This window comes from Pleurodeles waltl, chromosome 9 (assembly GCF_031143425.1).
Source record: "Pleurodeles waltl isolate 20211129_DDA chromosome 9, aPleWal1.hap1.20221129, whole genome shotgun sequence".
NCBI classification, from domain to species: Eukaryota; Metazoa; Chordata; class Amphibia; order Caudata; family Salamandridae; genus Pleurodeles; species Pleurodeles waltl.
In genome coordinates this window covers 1,153,392,214-1,153,412,905 of record NC_090448.1, presented here as the reverse complement: position 1 = coordinate 1,153,412,905, position 20,692 = coordinate 1,153,392,214, and the positions used below count along the sequence as shown (strand labels likewise).

General features: G+C 40.9%; 1 protein-coding gene across 3 annotated transcripts in view; it reads right to left on the bottom strand.

Annotated features, from left to right (window-relative positions):
- Nucleotides 1–1,757: 1,757 nt before the first annotated feature.
- Nucleotides 1,758–20,692, bottom strand: part of FMN1 (formin 1) — a 453,758-nt gene continuing 434,823 nt past the window's right edge. For all 3 annotated transcript variants that reach the window (XM_069208999.1, XM_069208997.1, XM_069208998.1), the window contains 2 exons: nt 14,517–14,601; nt 1,758–13,742 (listed from right to left, as the gene is read on the bottom strand). In XM_069208999.1, the coding sequence (XP_069065100.1) occupies nt 13,698–13,742; nt 14,517–14,601 (130 nt within the window). In that variant the 3' untranslated portion in view covers nt 1,758–13,697. The remainder of the gene's footprint in view (nt 13,743–14,516; nt 14,602–20,692) is intronic.

Below are 20,692 nucleotides of genomic sequence, written 5' to 3'. Positions count from 1 at the left end.
ACCTCGCTCCCTACTGAACTCCAGTTTACGATACTCTTGCTTTGAGCCAGCTGCACTGCTACCTGCTGTTAGAACCATCATGTTGTACAAAGGTTGTGCTCGTAGATCCACCCAAGAATGACATTTGGAAGAGAACCAACTCAAACCACTTTTAAAACCTTAAACAGTTGATCCACATCCCCTGCCTGGAGAATGTGTATAAAGGTGTAACCCAAAACATCCCACTTTGTTACAGTCCTAAATTCTTTTTTATCGAGGAAGGCAGTGCTGGGACGAGCAATCGAAGAGCTGCCTTTCTGACAGTCAGCCGTACAGAAGTGAGGGAACATCACCTGAAATATGCACTACCTGCTGGAGGAGCTGCAGGTGTGCCTGAATCTCTAAAAAGCCTGCTTGCCTGCTGAGAGAGGGGATGAGTGTACCTTGCCATGCAGAAGCAAACGCGGTCTACGAGGAGATGCCCACCATTTTTCTGATGTGTGGAGGGCCACGAAAGCAGAATTGCCCCGACAGCAAAGCCAAGAGCGGCTATTGTCATGAAGGGGTCCACCCTTTGCACACTTTTTAGGTTCACTACATTAGACTGTACTGGAATAAGCATCCTGCTTTGCCTGGCAATTTGCTACAGACTTAAGACACTGATGCTGCCAACGCTTTCAGTGAAAGCCTCGTCTCCGCCAAGGCAGGAAGCCCGGATTGGCCAGGAGGGTGCAACTGCCAGAAAGACAACTGAAAGTGATTTGGAATGGAGGCTGCAACTGCCACCCCAGAACACCTTTCTGCAACCAGCATGAAGGTCCACTGCTGCCAACAAGAGCTTCTGTTCAGAGCTGGCTCACTGATCGCCCCTATGAATTTCATCCTGAGCAAGGCTGCTGGTGGGGCCCCAGAGAAGAGCTTCTGCTATGAGGGCGGAAGCCCTGACTGATATAACAAGCATGTAAAACACAGAGCATGTGCTGCACTAGACAAAAGATTAAAGGCATGAAGGCAGGTCTGCTGCACATGCTAAGATGTTTTGCTGAAGAAGTTAAGAGAATGACCCGAGTTGCACATTTGACCAGTGAGAGTACTCGAGCCATCAGCATCTGTGCCTAAACCTGTGGTGTGTTAGGGACTGAACATTTGACATCTTATAGCAGAAGGAACAGGGTTACCTGGATAATACAGACAAGCAGAGGGTGTAGTGCCTCAAAGCTTACTGCAACTTAGTTTACAAATTTGTATGTTTTTATTGAATGGTGTGTCATTTAGTTCTGCTGTGTGATTGAAGTTGTTTCTTTTCACATAAAAGCTAAGCACTGGACTGGATATTACTGTTGAGTTCTGAGCTCTTCCCCCAAATGCTACCTTCCTGGTAAGCCTGTCACTGCCTTGCTACCCAGAGAATCAAGTGTAGAAAGGGGAGTACTTGTCCAATTTGCAGAGCTATAGTTACACGGACACCAGTGGCAACCATCATAGTTGGGGCCCAACAGTCCTCCTGCCCTGTGGCCACCGATAGGGACTGACAGTCTTTTTCCAAAAAATGGTGACTGCAGTCTGATTTGAAGCAAATGTTTTTTTGAGAGTTTAAAACCATAGGAGTGTTACATGCAAATGATTTGTGGAGGAGCATTAAACTAGGCGACGCCTCATAGGATCTGGAGAGAATCTTTGATGTCTCGGTTTTTATGAGCTGAAATATTGGCAGCATGAATAAACTACTGGAACGTTGTTTACAACACCAATAAAAAGAAGCAGCATGATATGGCAGACACTAGAGAACAACTTTTATTAAAACCAACCTTAGCAAAGTTATATCTGTGAACCATAAATGTAGTCATCAACTGGCCCCAAAAAATATATACAGAATATCCTTCAAAAACATCTTAACTGGGAGAAAGAATATTATTGCAGCACGATAAATAGCACAGGCAGCTATGTATACCTTTAAGAATAAAAGCATCTGGAGAACTGAAGCACTATATCTTGTATACAAAAATACACTTCATATAGTCGTCAAACTGTATTCTCAAGGAGGAAAATATATTCTGTTTATTTACAAACAATGCACCTTTAACTTTTAATTTTTAAAAATAAATAGATATACTGTTATAACATAGTAAATTTAGCACATCTGTTGTAAATTAAATGCAGATATAAATTACAATTTAAAAGGTAAAATATAAAATACAATTTAAAGACACAAAGAAAATACCTCAATGTTAAAATCAAGTTAAAATGCAGAAGCTGGGCTGTTTGCTGTTCTTCAGTTAAACTTTGTTTCTGCAAAAATTATAGGACAGTTTGTACCAGCAGGAAATTGTGAAAATAAACATTAAGAGGGAAATAAGAATGTGGGGAAGAAAAAAATTGACGGGAGAGAAGATGGTGGAACAGGAAATGGGGATAAGACAATTAGAACTGAGAAGTGCAACGTGACGCAAAGAGAAGACAGTAGAATGTGAAGCAAACTGCAGAGAAGACATTGAAATGGATGAGTGTGGAGCTGAGACAATGAGGAACAAGAAGGAGAGAAGATGGACAAATGCAAAAGCATGGAGCAAAGAAGAACCAGGGAATACGTGAGCAGGGAGTTAACACAACCAGGAAATATATGAAAAGGGAACAGAGAAACCAGAAGTAGAGACAACGGAGGCTTCAGGAGGGACATGAGAAAGTGGAGAAAAGAGGAAATAGGGAACCATTTCGAAATGCAGTAACAAGAAAAGGTGGTGATGCAGAGAGGTGAGATGAGACCAGAAAACATGGAGCAGGGAAGAATGCATGAGCGCAGACTGTTGTAAAGACAAACACATTAGAAGAACTACACCCTGAACAACTGTATAAAGTGGAGAAGCCACATATGTTTCAATGTGGCAAATTGTTCATTATGTGCCAGTCTAGAAGGACATCAGTCACGCTACAATGAACGTGGTCTATGTATACTGAATATGTAAATGCTTTCTATTTAATTGAAAATATGAAGAGACATTAGGCACACAACACAGTGATTATGTCCATACGAATGTATGGAACATGACAACACATCCATTAAAGAGACAGACCGAAGGACACACCCTATAACCTACTCTATGTATGCCAAAATAAAAAATAAATAAAAAAAAAGAACATTCTACTTGGCGGCAATAACCTTTGTTCAATACTAATGCCCTTCTTAGAGAACAACATTTGAACTACAGAAAGTAGCTACTTTTGGGAAACTACAAATACTATGAAAAGTACTTGCCGCAAGTAAAAGTTTACTGCTGAACAGTATCCAAACATGCTGTGACTCTGGGATAAAGTCAGGGCTTACCACGGGAATCCGCACTTTGTGGATAAACTGACCCCTGCAAAAATGCCTTTTATTCTAAAGTTTGGCCACAGTACCCCCTTATGCTGTGAATTTGTAGTAGATCTTTACTAAATATCACCACATCAACACTGAGCTCATGCCACCTTCAGTATACAAATTCATCCGCCTCTAACCCTACTCCTGGTACAAAAAGAGTGAAGCCTTTAGAACTGATAATGTCCAGTTACGGTCTTAGCCCATCACAACATTGAAGACCCCTTAAGTGGAGCAAGAGATAAAAGCCCAAGAACAAAAGCCACAAAGCTGGAAAGTCCGCACAGCACATAAGAGAGTAAAAATCTTCTAACATTTGCTATGTCTACTGCAGACCATTTTCAACCAAGGCCTTGGTTTAGCAATGAGAAACATTCCAGAAAATTACATGTACACAAAACATTGGAGGCACTGATTCTCATTAGGACTATAAACATGTAATCAGTGTAACAAAGTTCCAAGTAGGAAGGAACGTTTATTGGGTAGAAACAATGGAAATGTACTGAATGTGACAAGTCTTTCGTTAACTTCACAACCACCATAGGCAAGAAACCACAGGACTATACATAGCAAGACAGGTCTTTTTACTGGCGAGAAAAATGGGAATGTAGGGAACTGAACAGGGTTACCTAATATTTTGCAATGGTGGGAAACCATGGGAATGCACTGAATGTGACAGGGCGTTCATTACATCAAAGCCTAAACTGGCAAGAAACATGGGAACGTAAGGAAATGGAAAGGGATTTGTAGTATTCTAAACCTGCACTGGTGTGAAACCATGGGAATGCATGGAATGTGGAAGGGCATTCCTTACATCAAAGCCTGAACTTGAAACGTGGGAATGTAAGGAACTGGGCAGGGGTTTCTAATATTCTAAAACCCGCACTGGTGTGAAACCATGGGAATGCACCAAATGTGACAGGGCATTCATTACATCAAGGTCTGCACTCGCGAGAAACATAGGAATGTAAGGAACTGGACAGCGATTCCTATTATTCTAAACCTGCCCTGGCGTGAAACCATGGGAATGCACTGAATGTGACAGGGCATTCATTACATCAAAGCCTACACTGGCGAGAAACATGGGAATGTAAGGAACTGGACAGGGATTCCTAATATTCTAAACCTGCACTGGTGTGAAACCACGGGAAAGTAAGGAACTGGACAGGCATTCTCAATATTCTAAACCTGCACTGGTGTGAAACCATGGGAATGCACTGAATGTGACAGGGCATTTATTACATCAAGGCCTAGACTGGTGAGAAACATGGGAATGTAAGGAACTGGACAGGGATTCCTAACATTCTAAACCTGCACTGGTGTGAAATCAAGGGAATGTAAGGAACTGGACAGGGATTCTTAATATTCTAAACCTGCATTGGTGTGAAACCATGGAATGCACTGAATGTGACAGGGCATTCACTACATCAAAGCCTACACTGGCGAGAAACATGGGAATGTAAGGAACTGGACAGGGATTCCTAACATTCTAAACCTGCACTGGTTTGAAATCAAGGGAATGTAGGAACTGGACAGGGATTCTTAATATTCTAAACCTGCACTGGTGTGAAACCATGGGAATGCACTGAATGTAACAGGGCATTTATTACATTGTAGCCTGCACTGCTAACAACCAATGGTAATTTACCAAACATGACAGGGCTTTCACCGTACCCCAGCTTGCACTGGTCTGTACCGAACAGCTTTTATTATATTGCGCCAAACCCAGGGAATGTACCAAAAGTGATGAGGCGGTCTTAAAAATTGAAATGTATCTGTATATCAGAGAAACCACACTGGAGGCAGCCATACTGCTGTGTTGACAATGAATCTGCTTGCTTTTCAAATACATGCTAATGTAATACAGTAAGTCAAGAAACCATACAATAACAAAGGCAAGAAACCAGACAATAGCAATGAATGTGGCACAGCTTTCATTGCAAAGACAGTTCAAAAGAAAGGGTAACATAGATAAAGCAGTAGCTAAATAAACTGACTTAATGTAACAAGTTTTCATTTCCGAAAGAACACTAAAACACCACCAAAAATACAATACAGGCAGGAATCCATACGGGTGGAACACCGTAAATGTTCTAAATTTGAGAAGGCTTTAATTGCAGAGATGTAATGTTGTAGCAGATATTTCAAGTTCAACACCACAAAAGCCATAGGGCTGAAAACTCTTCATCTGACACAATATGATGAGAAATTGATGTTGCTCAACTTCTGCTATCAGGTTTGTCTTGTGAGGGCTAAATCTAGAGATGATTCAGTTTGCAGGTTACAATAACCAACAGAGCTCAGAAGATGTACAAATGCAAGAACAGACTCCAAAGACGATGGAAAGGAGCACAAGGAAGCAGGGGAAAAGAGGTGAAGAGCTGGACCATTGTCATGGTCAAGTAGGGGTATGTAAAGTACAGGTAATGAGTAGCGTGCACAGTAGGGACCATGAAAGCAACATAGAAGCAACAGCTTAAAGAAAACAGTTGAAAAGTGGAGCTAAGACTAAGAACACAAAACCATGAATGTTCTGGCTTTAACAGACTGTGAACGTATGCAAAATCAGAGGCTGTAGCGTGTCAAACAAGGGCCTGGCCGGAGGCAACAAAGTAATGCACAAATCAGTACTACAGGTAGTTGCAAAACACAGAAAAAATGATGGGAGATAAAAGATGACACTGGGGAAAAAAAACAATATTTGAGAAAGAAGACCAGAAAGAAAGTGGCTGGAGAGTGGCTACGTTGGTGTTGCTTTGTAATATGAACTATACATCTCCATGAAGGAAGGTTTGCAGGAGTCAAGGATGAAAGTAGAAAGCCATCAGACCGTTCTGAGGTTACATTTCAAATAAAAGTCCATGAGAGGTAACTAGCTAGTTAAGGATTTACAAGCAACTCTTTACCAGGCAGTTGCGACATTTGACTTGACCCTCCATTTACACATTAAGAGCCAACTTCTAAAATCGCTCTACGATGACCGCAGACCATTTTCCAAAGTTCAGTGTTTACGACCCACTCAAAGGTATTATACCCTTGCAAATAAATAATTCAACATACAAGCTCTATAACGAAAAGGCAGAACATAAATTAGCCTGGAACTCATGAGGGGACAATTACCAATTTGTGATTAGGAGGTTGAGTGTTCCTGCCATTAAACTGGATGATATTTGAAAGTCAAAGTATCCCCTCTGTGGCTGTGTATTTCTTCTGACTGAAGAGGGTTAAATTCCCCTATCCATTTACATATCTGCAGCAATTAACCCGTCTCCATCTTTCCAATACAAAAAAATGGTTCCTTTGCTGAGGGGGAGTGGATGGACCTCATTCATCAATGCTGTGCATCATTGATATTGGTTTTCAGTGGAAAAACATGGAGGCTCAAATAATAAATTATTATGAAAATAAAGTGCACTGAGGTACAGGTAAAATCCCCACATCACACATCTACCCAAGTTCAATACAATCAGTTTGTTTACCATGCAATAGAATTCAAGGCGTGAACCCTCTAATCATGGACGGCTCCTCCGTTTTAGCGGAGGAACGTCACCTCCCTGCTCAGTCAGGCAGGACCAAATAAAATGAAAATAAAACAGTATTATTTTATTTGCTGCTGTCTGTGGGACAGCTTGGACTGTATGGCAGGCGGGCCGGGCCGGGCCGGGCCGGAGGAAGGAGTCTGATACGCTAATCAACCCTATTGAAGTTACCCAGGTCTCACGCCTACAGTGCATTTGTTTTTAAAATAAGTCCTGGACTGGATAGTGCTGGTGTGATAGAGGACATTCTACTACCCTGATATATTTCTACTGTAGGGCATCCTGCTAAACTGCAATTTAGCTTACAATCACTCAAAGGGTATCCACTCCATTAGTTATCAGACTCTTCTATGTGATTCGTATCCAAACCTTTCCTATGCAACTGCTTGCCTCACTTATGTGAAAAAACATCCAACTCTCTTGTGCAATTAAACATCTGTGATTAGTCACCAGACGATCTTTCCTTCTATAGGGTGCCACACACTCGTATGCAATGAGCCATCTAACTCTTTGACTGATTAATCATTCAGCCACAACTCTACCCCTTCATACGCGACTAGAACCAGAACTGAAGCATCCACATGGTCCTAGATAGAAAGCAGAGGCAAGCTCTCCTTATGATAGGGTTTGTGTTTGAAGAGTTAACTTTTCTAAAGTTCAATCGTATGTACATCTGTTAAACACAGCCATTTCTTAGAGGGCATCCATGTTCTGCTGTGTAGGGCCACAAACTGGTCAGTTTGATCCCTCAGCTAGATTCACACTATACATTCAGGAAGAAGCTCTTTGTGTCTACAAAACGCCATTATAAAATATAAAAAAAAATGTTGAGGTTTTACAGAATGAATGAGAAAAGGAGTAAAGTTGTTTAGGATTAATAATTACTTCTGTTGCACCATCAAGATGCAGATAAGAACTAAACTCTCTAGAAAATAGCTACTGTAATGACTGACAAGCTATTGGTTAAAGGACCATGTCATCAAAAGTGTGAAAAAGACCCTTTAAGGCTAGCATGTTCTCCAGAAGGGTATTCTAGAGAACAGCAGCCAACACGGATAAAAGGCTCCTTTAACAATAATAGTTTACATTAATGTGAGACTCAGTAGTTGTATGGTGAGCCTGCACACTAGAATCTGAGCACAGGCCATGATTTGCTGGTTTGAGACAAGAAGGTTTTGTTAAGCTGGGATATTGACTATTCTCCTTTTTCTATTTTCGATCACAAGCATTTTATTCTTGCACTAATTCTGTCCTTCCGATTGTGGGTGTGAATTTGGATGGGACCTTTCTATTAAGTAACTTTATGTAATTAGGATTTTATTGTTTATATGTGAACGAATAAAAAGTTTTAATTTTTTCTGTAGCTATGCTGTTTATGATGGTTTATGATGGTTTAAAATAATTTCTGTTCTCCTTTGGGGGCACTGTAGTCCTTGTAATTCAATGTTTAGACAAAGCTCAACATCCAAACCGGATCATGCTTTGGAAGCTAAAGAGTACATCCATGAAAGTTGAGTGTCACCGACATACTGGTGGATTGCGCTACCTATTCCAGTGAGGTAGTCTCCTAAAGGAGAGAGATGTTGTCTCAGAAGCATCAATTACAATACACTGGAATTCTGCCACACAGACATGAGAACCACTTCTGAACCTTATTTCCACACCTATATCTGCAGGGAGGGTGGACAGACTTGCTCCTTGACAGGCCATGCTGAATGGCCAGTCAATGAGAATTGTTTATCCATTTGTGCAAACTAAAAAATAAAAATAAAAGATTTTGTCTGAAGTCCTTTTTGATGAATATTTTTGTCCAATCCAAGGTCTAATCCAAAGGTCAGGCTACCTAAGCAGAGTAAGTGTTGGGTTCAAGGTTACCAATATTATTAGCACAAACAGGTCAGCACCGTCACACCTCCCTACTGTTAGCTTAGCATACAGAGTGAATGGATGTCTTGTTCATTATGCCCACAACATGTACAAATTCTTACTTATGCATACAGGGAAGCTAGCAGGGAATTACAAGACGCGAGCAGTGCCTATCAAATCTGAACCAGTTTGGACACTGAACCAGGGATTCAGAAAACACTTTCATGGAAACCACAAAAGGAAGGAAACATTGGAGCATAGAAGAAAGCACATGGTTGTACTTCCTGTTTTCCACGACTTGGCCAACTTTCTATATTCTGTAGAGCCCAGTGGCTTTATCCAGTTACACACTTTATATTATTCCCTGTAAGACTATGGGTTTTTAATGTTGAGCATCAGAACTATGCACAGAGTACTACAATACTGCCAGAAAAACACTCTTTTGGAGTGCAAAGACAACTGTACAGAAAGTACCAGCATCTCTCTGCAAGGCTAACTATCAACAAGATCAGCTCTCTGCATGAACATTTATGTAGAAAGGACCAGCACGTCTCAAAGCATGTAGGGATGTTTTGTAGAAAATATTATATCACTTCTTCCCTAAAATGTAAATATTTCGGTATATAAATGAATAGGGAGCACTGCGATGTTATCAAGGGGATTTGTAGACAATAACAGCACCTGTGGGACGGAATGTAACAATTTATTTTTGTATAGAACGCACCATTACTTCCATGTTCGAATTTAGGAATGTTTGTAAAAATAAAAAAAAGGAACCATCACGTCTCAAGGGCAGCTTCTGAATGTTTGTGTGGGAGTACCAGCACTTCAATGATGCAATGCAGTAATGTTTGTATATGAGGTACCCTCACTTTTCTGTAGGAATTTAAGCATGTTTGTATAGGAAGTATCAGCACTTGTCTGCAGAATTTAAGAATGATCGAATGTTCCAAATAGCCTCTGAAGGGATCTAAATACGTTTGTGTAGGAAGTACCATCATATCTCCTCAAGAATGATTGCATAGAAAGCAGCAGCTCTTCTCTGCAAGAATGTAGGGCATTCTTTTTTACTGGAGCTGTCACACTTCTCTGCAGCAAACACATGGAGTTTAAGAATCGTGAGCAAAAATCTGATGGGACTTCAACCGAAAAAGTAGCAGCACGTCCCAGCAGAATCGACACTGTACAAAGAGAACAAGACCACATCTCTGCAGGAATAAGAAAAGTTTATATAGAAATTATTAGAACATCTTGGCAGGAATAAATTCTTCCCTTTGGGATTGTGAAAAGGTTTACTTAGAGAACATAAGAAGTATTTCAACTAGATTATGCTTAAATAGTAAGCACAGGATTGCGTTCACAAAAATAATTTGTAATAAGTAGACATATCTGCAGGAACAAAAGGTTGTTCCTATCTGAAGGGAATTACGGATGTTTGTAAAGAACATACCAAGACTTCTCTGAGAGGATATTGGCATGGGAAGTATTGTATCCCATCAGTATCCCATTGTGATCCTCATATGTTTAATATAGAAAGTACCAGCACTTTTCTGCAGGAATGTAGACATCTGTTGTAAAGAAAGTAAAACCTCTTCTCTCAAGCAACATACCAATTTTTATACACAAAGAACCTGCAAATCTTTAAAGGAATGTTTGCGTAAGCATCAGCAAGTCTCTGTTAAAATGTAAATATGTTTGGTACCAGCACTTTCTATAAGAAAGTAGGGGTGTTTGTCTAGAAGAAACAAGTACAGCTCTAAAGAAATGCAGAGGTTAACTTATAGAAAGGTATCAGCAACTCACTTTGAAATCATAAGAGGGCTTTTGGAAAAGGCACCAGCATTTACCTGCAGGAATATAAGATGTTTTGTATACAAGTTATGGCCACTTCACTTCTCTTCAGTATTGTCAGAATGATTGTAAAGAATGCACAAACCTTTCTCCACATGGATGTCAATATGTTTGTATAGCAAGTACTTGCAATTCTTGGCGGAATAGCAAAATGTTTGTGTAGCAGCATTTCTATGCAGGAATACAGAGTTGTTTTTTATTTAGAAAATACCAATCTTTCTCTGAAGAAATGGAAGGGAGTGCAATATAAAATTACAACACTTTGTGGTGCGACTGTAAGATTGTTTAAATAGAAACAGATAAATAGTACATCCATTTATTTGCAGGAATGCAAGAAGTCTATTAAAGTATCAACACTTCACTGCAAAAATGCAGGGATCTCCATGTAGAAAAGCACTTCTTTGAAGGACCAAAAGGATGTGTTAAAAGCCCTAGCACTTCTCTACAGGAAGGCAAGGATGTTATTCTAGAAAATACCAGTAATTTTGGAAAGCAAGGATGCCTGCACAGAAATATGAACACATAGCAGTACTCTGCAGGATCACGTTAAATGGAAAAATATGCTTTTCTTTGCTGGAATGCACATATGGTACATTGGAAGTAGCAGCACTTCTATGGTGGAAAGCAACAAGTCGACAAATCGTATGGTGGAAGCAGCAGACTATTGCTAGAAGACATGGATTCTGTACTATACACAGCAGCACTTACCTGCAGGAAAACCTCAGCTCTGTACTGACGGTAGCAGGGCTTCTCTGCAGGATGACATGGGCTGTACAACAGAATTGGCAGCACTACTTAGCTGCAATATATGGACTTGATACAGAAAAGAATAATCCATATCTACTGGAATTCATGGTTATTATAGTGTAAGTAGCAGCACTTATGAATGTACAACATTAAAGCAGTTGGCCTTATACGCAAGAATAGACAGGCCCGAAAGTGACAGCACTTCTTTGCTGGAATGCAAGGACTTTTTGCAGACACAATAACCATCACCTGGACATCATTCTGAAAGCAGCAACACTTCTCGGCAGGAATGGAATAGTTTGTCAGCAGCATACCCCTTTATCAAGCAACAAAGGTTTTTACAAGACTTGAGTTAAGTTAACACAGAGCTCTGCATCTGGAGCACTTCCCTTGCTTCTGACCGAAGATTCCTGAATCCCTGTGTGCTAGGCAAAGCTCCACAAGGAACACAAGTGCATGTGAAATTGAGAAGTGCACGATAAACATACAGCAGACTAATGGAAACAAGAGCGGTTGAATCCAACACCGCAATGGAACTAGGAGTACAAATACAGAGACACAGCTCAGTGGTGGCTGAGGGTCTTGGGTCCTAAAATGATATAGGAGAACCTGCCAGCTTGGTAAACCCAAAAGAGGTCTATCCACGACAAACAGAGCCAAGAGACCATGTACAATATGAGACAACGTGCTAAACAAGAGTTTCATAACACATAAATATTGCACCTTCTGTCGATCATTATAACAAATGTGTACTGTCCTCAGACTATATGAATAAATGGGATGAATTATGAAATTAACTACTGTGGCCTAGCAAGAGAAAGGCATACTAAAGTGCAAAGAGCCTTTTAAATCAAACTGATCCAACCAAACTGGATACATTGCAATATACGGACATGACACCAGGCATGTTATCTATCAAGGGAAAGACGCCTGGAATGACAGTACTGTCAACAAAACACAGGAAAAATGTACAATAAGTCAGGACAAACAGTATGTTTGGATATGGTGAAGGACACAGGTGATGTTTTCGTCTGTGTGAAGGATACGAGGCACGTTTGCATCGGAGGAGGATACCAGGCATGTTTTGGATTGGCGGTAGGACAATATGGATTATCAAAAACAAATTACCCCCAACATAATCTACATATGAAATGCATATATGCATGGACAAACAACCTTTCCCTTGCTCTCGCTCTCACACAAACACATTCGTACTGTAGGGAAAGGTGCACATTTGATAGCAAAAAAGTGCCTTGCAGTGAAGTGCCCGCACCCCACAGTCAACCAATAAGGCCTTTCAGCCTGGCATGGTCACTAAAAAACAGCAGCCTTTGAACCTGAAGAACAACAAGACAGGGCTCTTGGGATGAACAGGAACATTATTAAGAAAGGGTTAGACTTTCAGTTCAGCATAAAACACATTTGTATTGGAGCTAATGGGGCAGCTAGGCCCCGTCATATCTTTGCATATTACGGACATCTGATGGGCACTAGAACTGGCAATTTACTTTGGAGTCTCCGTTATCCCAAATCCCTCCATTTTACTACCTTTTTCACAGACTGTCAGAATATGAAGCCTCCCGGTCATTGGTACGCTTGGGATAATATTCAGGTGTACAGCAAAACACTCTAGTCTTGAAAGACGGGTCAGAGAGGGCAACATGTATTTCTATCCCGGGATTGCTGTATTGAGAAGTGGAGGGATATCCAGACTATGTCCAGAGCAGGAGGAATGAGCACAGAAGGATGAGTAATAGACATGTTCATTCTATGGTTCCGTAACATCAGTTGACATACTAGCCAAAATATAGATTTTTGTTGCTTTGCAATATGTCAGAACTCTGGTTAGTAACATACTAGCCAAAATATAGATTTTTGTTGCTTTGCAATACGTCAGAACTCTGGTTAGTAAGGTGAAGAGAGAGTTGAATATCATGTTTTGTTTCCAGCCAATCCACAGCAGCAGGGGGCATTGAAGTCCTGCTCACGATGTGCCTACTTCTATAAAAGTGAAAGACACTGATACAGACAAACTTCTCAGGAGCAAAGATGGAAGTTGTGCTGCCACTTTGAGGCGTCCTCAAAATTAGACTCCATCATGCATAATTCATGACCATTTTTTGAGTGAAAACTAATGAGTTCTAGACCAGTTAGGCGCCACTCTCAAGAATGACGCAGGCGTGCCCCCTGCACACACTGAAGTGCAGGCCGTCCATTTGGCATTGTATCCTGACCACTCAAAGCCACGTAATGGGCCAAACCAACGGAGAGAGAAGCCAAGTCATGGTGCACCAGATGAGCCCTGTGCTGCAGCAAGCCTGTGCAGTTCCGGATCATGCAGAAGCTTCACTCGGAGTCCATTAGTTAGGGGCCACACTTGCTTCCTTCTGACGCAACCGTTCTTTCTGTGTACAAATGGAAAACAAATTAAATGTGATTAACTTCTCTCATACTTGTGTCCTGACTAATGTAGCCATCCATATTACTGTATACACTCAATGCAGAATCTATTGTTATTGTACACATACAGGCCCTCTATTGAGTCTGTCTGAATGTGCATTACAAAACTCTCTGCAACGCCTCCTGTACATGTGCGCTTACAGGGCTTTCTGTGGAGCCTACTATTAGTCTGCACTTACAGGGTCCTCTACAGCCAATCCACGCTATACTGAATAAACACTCTCAGTATCCTTTGAGAATCCTTTAACATACGCTTACCAGTCTCTCTTGATGTCAGTCCATCTAATGTGAATGCACACTTACAGGGCTCTCCTCCTTTGTGAAGACTTTTTCCATGCTATATTAAATTTGAAACTATCATCCAGGGTGCACTTTTTCAAACTGTTTAATAAACTTTTCATTCATTCAGTGCCCACAACAAACTTCTAATTAGTCTGAGATATATGAGACATATGATAAACTGACATCAGTGGAAGAACACCAGAGTTCTACCCCAGATATTCCACATAAGCACATTCTGTACTCCAGCCCACAACAACTCTTTGTGCCACACCCCACTTATTCTTCAAAATACGTAAACCTAGAACCATGTTTTATGAGGACACACAAGAGCAAAAGCAGATTTGGACACCTCTTATCCTCATATCAAAGGCAGATGGCTGCTCACAAGAACATCTGGCACTTCTATATTCCCTCTAGTGCCCATATTCAGGCCTTACCAAGCTGGCTGTGGGATTTATCTTCTTCGTTTCCACTTTCTTCTCTGCAGTCAGCTTCTTCACCGACTCCTGAGCCATACGCAGCCTGGAAGAGGCACACAATTTATCAGAGAACAATAACACAGATACAACTTACAGATTCCTCCCACGCTATACAATTTAATTATGGTCTAAGAAAAACAAAACTTGAAGTGGCTTCAAACTATACTGTTCTGAAATATCAACCTACATTTTTTTTAAACGTAGTTTCCTAGTTCATTAAGAGTGAACTCTGTTCCGCTACCTTCCACACCAATCTGCAGTACTTCAACTTAAGTGGCCTGCAAGCCTTGGCCAAGCTCTTGTGCAACAAAACACCTATTGGCCCCCATCACTGACCATACCAATGCAATGCTCGGAGTGACTGAATGTAATACAAAGTAGAATCCACCTATAATTTTAGCTCCATTTTCATAGCAATTGGTGAGCCTTAACAATTGACTATCTGATAACTGGCTGCATAGAGGAATTAGCAAGGACATTCCATACATGCCCCATCGGTCCCTTCATGACTAGATGTAAAGAATCTTAACTACCAAGAGGAACTGAAACACATGGATACAGAACAGCAATCACATCAACGAGGACCAGAAAACCCCAACGTTACTATCAGAGTACTACTCCTCAGGAACTTTAAAGATTATGAAAGGATCTGTGGTTTTAATCAGAGCACATCCAAGACCTCTCCAATTAAAAAAAATGATAGGCAATGCTGGGAGCTTGGGGAGATCAAAATTAATCTAAATGTGAAGACGTTAGTGTTAACCTAATCGATACCTGGTAAACTGATCTACCCAAGCCATGGACTAAGCAACTGTCATGACTCATTCTCACAATTGCTATGGCCATCCCATAGAACGCAAAAACAACAAGCATTTGCATTGCAAAAGGTCTCACATTTTCTTGAGTGAGAGCTATTGGCATTGTAAATTCAGAACTGGACTTTTCTTGTCACATAAATTGGTCAAACCTGTCTCATAATTTCGTCTTTCCCTGCCATGTTTTGGTGGTCACTGGCAGCTACTGATATCAGAAATCACAAGCCCTTGAGGAGAGACGAGAAGGTGACTGCACTACCCCGAGTTGTGTAAATGTCTGAACAGAAATTGGAAAATAAGATTGGAAAAAGTATTTAATTTTTATTTTAACATAATGAAGTCTTGCAAGCATTCTTGCCTCGCATTTCAACGAGCAGAGCAGCCTGTGAAGATTTATGGCCCTAATAAAGGAAATAAGCAATGCCCTGTGTGCGATGTCGTGAGTGCTGGCAGGGTGGGGCCCTGGAAAGAGAAACATGATATGCGATGAGAGGCAAAGCATGTTTCACATCATTGCTTTTAGGTTTAGCTACATTCTATTAGAAAGGGCATACTGTGGCGTTCGTGAGCAGTGAGCTAAACGACCGGGTATTTCTCTTGTAAAATAAGCTTATTTTAGGAGCCAGAGGTAAACAAGGACAGCACTGCAATGAAGCCAAAACAAATGTCAGTGACATGGAAGGAACGGTATGCTGCAATAAAACACAGGCAGCTACCAGCCTAAAACACCCTCAGTGCAAGGGGAGCACCAAAGAGATGACAAAAATAGTCCTTCACAAGAACAGATAAAGAAACCAAAGTGGAATAATACAGTAGTTGGTCACTGCTCTGAAACAGAAAAAGGCAGAACTGACCACTAGTGTTCAAATATTTTTAAAGAACACTGCACAACAAATGAAATCGCTTTAAGCCAGAAGAAGTATACTAAAAGTATACACGAGGTCGAACGCTTACACTCGACCTAAAAATGGAGAAGGCTAGCACTATGCCAGTCAACCAATGGAAAGGCTAGTCCAAAGTCAAAAGTCATCACTTCTGACTAAAGAGACAATTGTGGCTATTGATCTAGAACACATTTTATTGAGTTTTCACTGAAAAAAGTTTACATGAAGATGTTGACCTGATATAGCCTTTTTACATATTCAATTCGAGAATCTAGTACCAGTGTTTTACAGTATAGAGCTTAGACACACAGTCCATTCGCTGTAATGGCAATTTGAGAGACCATGTTGCACTTCAAAAGTCACAGTTTTGCACACAAGATTAATAATCAAAACTAGGTAAATGTATGACTCAATATCAACTACCCAAACTACTACTCCCTCTGCCCTTTTGTTATGCCACTCTTCCACTGTTGTTAAGGTGTCTTTATCTCCCAATGGATTCGGATATTGTGAGCGTGGGCTTTATTCTACAGTAGAATCAAACAATGTAAAGCATGAAGTCTGGGTGCCATATTCCTCTCTCTCGAATTTCTTTCAAGAAAACTTGAATATTCTCACAAAGAAATGGGGAGTTCTTGACAAACGTGCCCCTGTCCCTCCCACATCACCTAGAACAGGTCTGATTCTTCAACCTACATGGGGTTCAGGTACCATTGCAACATAAACTTCTTTTCAGCTGTGTAGTGTTGGACAGTCCTAAAACATTTGGGATGGTTGTGTCATTTCAACTCTCAACTTTTATCACGAAAGTCACTCCCAAGGTCAGTCTCCTGTTGTGAACTCTAGTGCTTCACATTTGAAAAGGCCGTACAAGTTTGAGAACAGTCCCTTCATAGTCATACTTTTTCAGACGTTTTTCAAAAGGGTCTGTTTGCTGCCTCTATTTTATGCTGGTGTATGACCGAGTATCTGATCTGCAAATATTGCATTCATTCATGTTCAGTTTGATTGAAGACATTCCAACCTTCTGGGAAAGATTTCACCTGCCCTTTGTCAAACATAATTTTAATCATTAAGCAGTTACATTTCTCCAGTTCTCAAACCTCTCCCCTTCCATTGCTGGAGAGAAACAATGGCTGAGAAGGACTGGGGTGTCTATGGCCTGGAAGGGTGGTGAGACCTTCCCTGGATTCTATTCTGTCCCACACCAGAAGAGGGGTTTTAGTAATATCCGAGATATATAAACTGTTAGGCCGCATCCTTTGGTGGAGGCACAGGATATCCCATAGAGGGCGACACCCATCGACTTTCTATAAAAAAGCCATCTCTTGCCTGTTTCTCTGGACACCCATTCCACAATTATCCTGATTTGGGTGTTATGTCTTTGCAGTATTAACCACTTTCAGTTCACCTGCCAAAACAATATTAATCATCAATCTCCAAAGGGCTTCAATTTTTGGGAATCCACATTGGGAGTAGTTAGAAGAGAATAAGTAAGTATGGAAAAACATTACTTTTCACAGCACTAATTCTGTCCAATTATGAGGTGTACTGGCCCCTCCATTTTGCCATGTCTGATGTGATCTAGGTTTCTTTTGGGCATGCCAGCTCGCTTCTGGTAAGGTTTATCCCCAGGTATTAACTCAAGGTTTCTACCAATTTCATTGGGCACAGTATTTTGAGTGTTGCCTCTCTCCCTTTGGGACCAAGATGTTTAGGATTTCTGATTTAGCTCTATTAATTATGTTCCTGGAAACCTTTTCAAAACCTTCCAGGCAACTCATAAGTTCAAGAAGGGAAATCGCAGGATTGGTCACATAGAGGAGAACATGATCTGTGAGCAGACAGATTTTGTGCTCTAAACCAGGATTCTCCAACAAATAGCTCGGGAGCTACTGGTAGCTGTCCAGCTACCTATAAATAGCTCTCCTCGGAGCAGCCCAGCCTACTAATTTAGAAGCTTTTAATTGGCTGAACTAATATACTAATGATATATACTGAATTAATATAAAGTATGTATCTGAGACAGAACGTGTGTATTTCTAGTACTTCTTAGCTGATGATTGGAGGAAAAAATGGTTGTAGCTTGAAAATATATTTAAAGCGGATATTTGAGAGACAAATTATTTGGTGTTGGGGAGACTTATTACTACTACGATTACTTTGGTGCTAAAGGCGATGCAGCTATGATCTTTATGTATTTTCCATGTTAAGATATTGCAAAAAGACAAACCTCTTTTTATGTTACTGCTGAAAACCCTGTCTGATGCATGGAGGTGATCACTGTTGCTAATCTTGTAGTTGGTGGCCAATAAAGTAATCTTGTCTCTGGTCACTATCACAACACCACAACACTAATATTAGTAGCTTGGGATGTTTTTCATTGAACATAAGTTGTTCCTATTAAAGAAAAGGTTGGAGACTTCTGCTCTTAAGTGATGTTGTTATCCCTTATGAGTGCTGTTAGTGGCTGTATAGTCGAGGCAAAGAAGATGGGTACTAGAGGACAGTCCTGTCTTGTGCCTCTCTGAAGCTGAAATGTTTTAAAAGAGGTACTCTAAGGATATTAGTAGAGGTAGGATATCCTTGTTCTCTTGGTTTTCTCTATTAGGGGTGGGATATTTTCTGAAGGGTGTTCGAGCCCTACCTATCGTTTACAAAGTCCATTTGGTCTGGTTCTCTCAAAACTGGTAGGACCTTTCGGACGGAGAGAGGGCCCGATCGTGGTTGTTGGGAGGACTTAAGGTGCGATGAGGGTCCATAGTAACTCATGGTTAATCTGGTATAACTCTCTTGCCTCTTCCTCACAGGCAAGCGCTTGTCTCAAAGAGTGTGCTGTGCGGGCTTACCCGTCCTTCAAACAGGGCTTTGCTCTTCCCTGGAACACTCAGCTAGTCATGCGTTATCTAAAGGAGGCTGGGAGGTGGCGATTCCTCCACCCGTACAGCTGCACAATACAAGTGGATTTCCCATCGAACCACTACTTGATTTGTACTTTTCTTGCACGAGAATCGAAGCTGCAGAGTCAGCCTCACACTGCCAATATCATATATGGAAAATGTCACTTACCCAGTGTACATCTGTTCGTGGCATTAGTCGCTGCAGATTCACATGCTGTGCACATCCCGCCATCTGGTGTTGGGCTCGGAGTGTTACAAGTTGTTTTTCTTCGAAGAAGTCTTTTTTCGAGTCACAAGACCGAGGGACTCCTCCCATTTCGACTCCATTGTGCATGGGCGTCGACTCCATCTTAGATTGTTTTCCCCGCAGAGGGTGAGGTAGGAGTTGTGTATGCTAGTAATAGTGCCCATGCAATGGAGTGAATACGTATGTACATAATGAAGTTTAAAGTAATATATTTACAAATGTACAAATGTTCAAGATCAACTTCTAAACGGCTACAGGCTCCCGGGGAGGCGGGTGGGCGCATGTGAATTTGCAGCGACTAATGCCACAAACAGATGTACACTGGGTAAGTGACATTTTCCGTTCGATGGCATGTGTAGCTGCAGATGCACATGCTGTGCATAGACTAGTAAGCAGTTATCTCCCCAAAAGCAGTGGTTCAGCCTGTAGGAGTTGAAGTTGTTTGAAATAATGTTCGTAGTACAGCTTGACCTACTGTGGCCTGTTGTGCAGTTAACACATCTACACAGTAGTGTTTGGTAAATGTATGAGGCGTAGACCATGTTGCTGCCTTACATATTTTGTTCATTGGAATATTTCCTAGAAAGGCCATGGTAGCCCCTTTTTTTCTGGTTGAGTGTGCCTTTGGTGTAATAGGCAGCTCTCTCTTTGCTTTAAGATAGCAGGTTTGAATACACTTACCAATCCATCTAGCAATGCCTTGTTTAGAAATTGGATTCCCTGTATGAGGTTTTTTTAAAGCAATAAATAGTTGTTTTGTTTTTCGAATTAGTTTTGTTCTGTCAATATAGTACATTAGCGCTCTTTTGATGTCTAATGTATGCAGTGCTCTTTCAGCTACAGAATCTGGCTGTGGGAAGAACACTGGTAATTCTACCGTTTGATTCAAGTGGAACGGTGAGATCACTTTTGGTAAAAAATTTGGATTTGTCCGTAGAACTACTTTATGCTTGTGTATTTGAATAAATGGTTCTTGTATGGTAAATGCTTGAATTTCACTCACTCTTCTTAGAGATGTGATGGCAATCAAAAATGCAACTTTCCATGTTAAGTATTGCATTTCACAAGAGTGCATGGGCTCAAAAGGTGGACCCATGAGTCGTGTTAAGACAATGTTGAGGTTCCATGAAGGAAACTGGTGGTGTTCGTGGTGGTATAATTCTCTTTAGGCCTTCCATAAATGCTTTTATGACTGGTATCCTAAATAATGAAGTTGAGTGCGTAATTTGCAGGTAGGCTGAAATTGCGGTTAGATGTATCTTTATTGAAGAGAAAGCTAGCTTTGACT